Below are 4439 nucleotides of genomic sequence, written 5' to 3'. Positions count from 1 at the left end.
CAGGCAGATTTCTGAGTTTGAGGGCCAGCCTGGTCTACAGAGTGAGTTCCAGGACAGCCTGGGCTACACAGAGAAACCCTGTCTCGAAAAACCAAAACTACAAAAATAAAGACAAAAACATTTGCTAAGAGACATCTGTTAGCACATCAGGCAAGGTGTGATGGTGCTCACCTATAATCCCAGCACTTGGGAGGAGGGAGCTGTAGGTTCAGGTGTCAGGTCGAGGTCAGCCAGGGCTACAGGAGATCCTCTCTCTAACAAAAACCCCAGGAGGAGAAAGAAAGATGAGTTGGGGCCAACGAGATGGCTTAGGAGGTAAGAGCGCCAAACCTTAAGGAATTCACATGGTGAAAGGGAAACTGCCTTCTATACGTTGCTTCCTGGCCCCTGCAGGCTGCTCACACACATTCCCTCTCTCTCTCTCTCTCTCTCTCTCTCTCTCTCTCTCTCTCTCTCTCTCTTTCTTTTTTCTTTTGGTTTTTCGAGACAGGGTTTCTCTGTGTAGCCCTGGCTGTCCTGGAACTCACTTTGTAGACCAGGCTGGCCTCTGAACTCAGAAATCCACCTGCCTCTGCCTCCCTAGTGCTGGGATTAAAGGCGTGCGCCACCACGCCCGGCCTGCTTCTGCTTTCTGAGTGCTAGGATTAAAGTTGTACACCACCACCGCCCAGCAATGAATTGTATTTTTGTAAAGGAATTCTGTCTGACAAGAAAGAGAACTACCGCTACATATGAAACATAGGGTGAATCTGAAAACCACGAGTCAAACAAAACATGCTAAAGGGTCGGTAACAAGATTCCACTTAAGCCCTGTTTGTGGCAGTGGCTATGTAATAGGTTTCAAGGTCAAGGCACTTGGCACCATCCTGGCACCCAAAGTCAATCCCCAGGTCCCACGTGGTTGAAGAAGAGAATTGATTGCACCATGTTGTCCTCTGACCTCCGCATGTGTGTGCTGTGACATGTGTACATACAGACATGTATACCTACACACACATTCAGACTATCACAAAGTTAATGTGTCTTTTAAAAGCAGGAGTTGGTCTCTAAGAGTTTCTATATTTGTATGACAACAATCAATTGTAAGAAAAAATTAAAATCTTGAAGAAGACTACATAAATAATAAGCTCTCAAGCTTATCGGTCTTCTCAGTCACGTGTGTGTGTGTGTGTGTGTGTGTGTGTGTGTGTGCGCGCGCGCGCGCGCGCACGCGCGGTTTGTATTTTGCTTGCATGGATGTCTGTGTGAGGATGTCAGATCTTGGAGTTACAGATAGTTGTGAGCTGCCATCTGGGCGCTGAGAATTGGCCCCTGGTCCTCTGAAAGGGCACTTGTGCTCTCTTAACCACGGAGTCGTCTCTCCAGCCCTTAGCCACATGCGTTGTAACCTGCTTTCAGAATGGATTTGCTTATGAATGCTTGTCCTTTGTTCCCTAAAAGTTACAGAAGAATTGCCTTCTCTCCTTAACCAGCTCCAGGATCCTTATGGATGTTCCATTTGACAGGCAAGTAAAGATAGGACATCATCTGACTGGGCTCAGGCCAGCAACACTTGGCACAGTGCTGGCTTTTGATTATTAGTATAATAGAGGCCTGCCTGGTTTAGGCGGAGACAAGGTGCTGGGGAGAGGGTTTTCTTGAGCCTCTTTTATAGAGTGATTGGTGGCATCCTAGATATACAAATCCAAGGGATTCCAGTGAGAATAGGAAACACCAAGCTCCCTCTAGCCCCTTTGCACAGAACTACCTCTTTTGTAAAAGCAATGTCTCTTTAAGAGGATTAGATAGTAATGTAATAGTTCTTTAAAATACTGTAGAAAACTTATTTCTGTTCTTATTTTTTAAATTATTCACATTTTTTTTTTGAGATTGTCCTTCTAGATGTTACATAGTTGTTTCTATTGGGGCTTTTGGAATCCTCCAAATACATGAGCTTAAACATTTGAGGGCTGTTGCCAAAGGGCAGTGTTGTGGGAAATATTAAAAAGAACGGCAAGTTCCCTGGCTGCACCCAGCCATTCTCTGCCCCCGGGAACCCCACTAACTCCATGGCTAGCTCCACACAGCGACCATCATCTTCCCAGCTCTGGTTCGCTTGCCTCAGGGCCAACTTGAATCTTCTCAGGTATTTACCCCCAGCGGCTAGTTATCACCAATCCCCTTAGCCCAGTAAATCAAAACTCTAGAAGCTTATAATTAATCAATCAGATTTGTGTATCAATAAATGCTCAACTCACAAGATGCCCACACAATAATTTCAGAGCCAGTTGATAATGATGCAAGCCGCCCACCTAGATTAGACAGGTTATCCCAGTTATTGTCCTTTTATGATATTCACAGCTACCTGTGGCTAGTTACAGCCACGCGGAATCTGAATCCTCCTGTTTGTCCTCCATCTTGCTTCCTTCTCTCTCCTGTGTCACTCCCTGTCTCTGCTATTCTTAGCTCTGCCTCCCTTCTCCCTGTCCAATCACAGATCTCCTGCTGCACTAATATTTAAATTAATTGGACAGGGAAAATCCTGCACAGGGCAGAGCAGTAAAACCTAAACTGTGTGCAGGTTGATGGAGTGAGCTGTAAAGATGGGTAATTTTGTTCCTGTAGTCTTTTGGTGATATCCACAACTCAGGTTACAAATTACAAATGGCTTTGCTTCTCCTCAGACTTTTTGAAGTGTAGAATCCTCCCAACATGGACTTTTTCTGGACTGCCCATCCCATATTTTATTCACATTCTCACTGGAATGCACTTCTCTTGGGCTCTCTCTGAAATGTTTTTATTTTCATTGCTAAGGCTTTAGACATCTTTACTTTTATTTTTAATTTTTTTCTTAGCATGTGTTGTACATAACACTGGATTTCATTATGGTATTTTCATACCTGTATACTATATTTCAGTCATATTCATTTCCCATTAGGAATACTTACAGGAAAATAGGTGAGGGGCTTATTAATTAATAAGGAGGGGCATAGGCAGCTTAGCAGAGGCCACACCACTGAAGAAAGTATCCTTCCCTCTGTTATAGCATAGCCATTCGCTGGGTAGGTTCTAAGGGATGGGGGCCTCTGAGGCCCTCACGTGTAAGCATTTAACAGTGGGTAGATTCCCCGGGAGGACCGGACCTCAGGAGCCCCTCTGTTGGCAGTCTTTGACTGTGTGCATAGTCTTTGGAAAGAGAAGACAGGATTTATTTTCACTTGTTATTTATAATTTGTAAACTTTACCTAGTTGTGAAAAAAAATATGCTCTGCCTTTCAGGTTTGATGCTGCCAAGCTTGCTCTGAGGTGGGTGTGCAGGCGTGAGAGCCCCAAGATGCAAACCATGGCCGTGAGCATCTCCTCCATCCTAGCCCTGAAGGTAGCCGTGTGCCAGAGCCACCGTTTCCGCCCTGCCCGAGGCTTGGGAGAGCTTTGGCATTTCACTTGGGCCTTCTGTTTGCTTTCAGCTCTTACCTGAGGAGATGGAACAGCTTCAGGAAGAGCTCGTTATGGCAGTCAAGGTGAGTTGCTGAGCTGCAGTGCTCGCCACTCCTTCTCTTTCTGCTGCTGGAGATGGAGCCCATGGCCTTGTACTGCTGGGCTTAGTAACTTTAAGAAATAGAAGAAATTCATGGATGCTATTTTTAAATCATTTTATTCTGTCCTAAATAGAGAAGAGGTTATGTGAAATGCAACAGAGTAAGTGAGAGACAAATTTGAGGGTTGGATTCAGCCAGATATGAATCAGATGAGGTACTTTTTTGGGGGAGTCGGGGGTTCAAGACAAGGTTTTCCTGGCTGGCCTGGAACTTACTTTGTAGACCAGGCTGGCCTTGAACTCACTTTGTAGACCAGGCTGNCCTTGAACTCACAGAGATCTGCCTGTCTCTGCCTCCAGAGTGCTAGAATTCAAGGTGCGTGCCACCACTGCCTGGCAAATGGCACTTTCTTGAGTAATAAAGTCATAATCTAGGAGAGTGAATATATGGCACCTTAATATCAAGAATAGGAACTAGCATTCTGTGTAGCATATTCTCTGGAGAAAACCAGAGTATTGCTAGATAGAGCAAATACCTCCTGGCACTTAGAGCAGGCTGGTAAAATGACAAAGTGGCTAAAGGCACCTTGCTACCAAGTTTAGCAGCATGCATTTGCTCTCTTTGCCTCACGTGGTAGGAGAGAACCAATCCCTGAAAGTTGCCCTTTGATTTGAAGTCATACATACACGGTAGCACATGCCAGTCTTACACACACATACTCATGCACATGAACTCACACACGTACATGTATGCACTCACAATAAATAAAAAAACTGTAATTAAAAATATACTTTAAAACGTAATGGTTTACATGGTGGCTCATAACCATCCATAACAAGATCTGATGCCCTCTTCTGGAGTGTCTGAAGATAGCTACAGTGTACTTACATATAATAAATAAATAAATCTTTAAAAAAAAAA

At 44.4% G+C, this 4439-nt stretch overlaps 1 protein-coding gene across 1 annotated transcript in view; it reads left to right on the top strand.

Annotated features, from left to right (window-relative positions):
- Window positions 1-4439, top strand: part of Zyg11a (zyg-11 family member A, cell cycle regulator) — a 37902-nt gene that overhangs the window by 23879 nt on the left and 9584 nt on the right. The window contains exons 6-8 of the mRNA XM_029540388.1: window positions 1441-1505; window positions 3259-3358; window positions 3447-3500. Coding sequence (XP_029396248.1) covers window positions 1441-1505; window positions 3259-3358; window positions 3447-3500 — 219 coding nt within the window. The remainder of the gene's footprint in view (window positions 1-1440; window positions 1506-3258; window positions 3359-3446; window positions 3501-4439) is intronic.

Source organism: Mus pahari, chromosome 6 (assembly GCF_900095145.1).
Source record: "Mus pahari chromosome 6, PAHARI_EIJ_v1.1, whole genome shotgun sequence".
NCBI lineage: Eukaryota > Metazoa > Chordata > Mammalia > Rodentia > Muridae > Mus > Mus pahari.
This window is presented reverse-complemented; position numbering and strand designations above follow the sequence as displayed.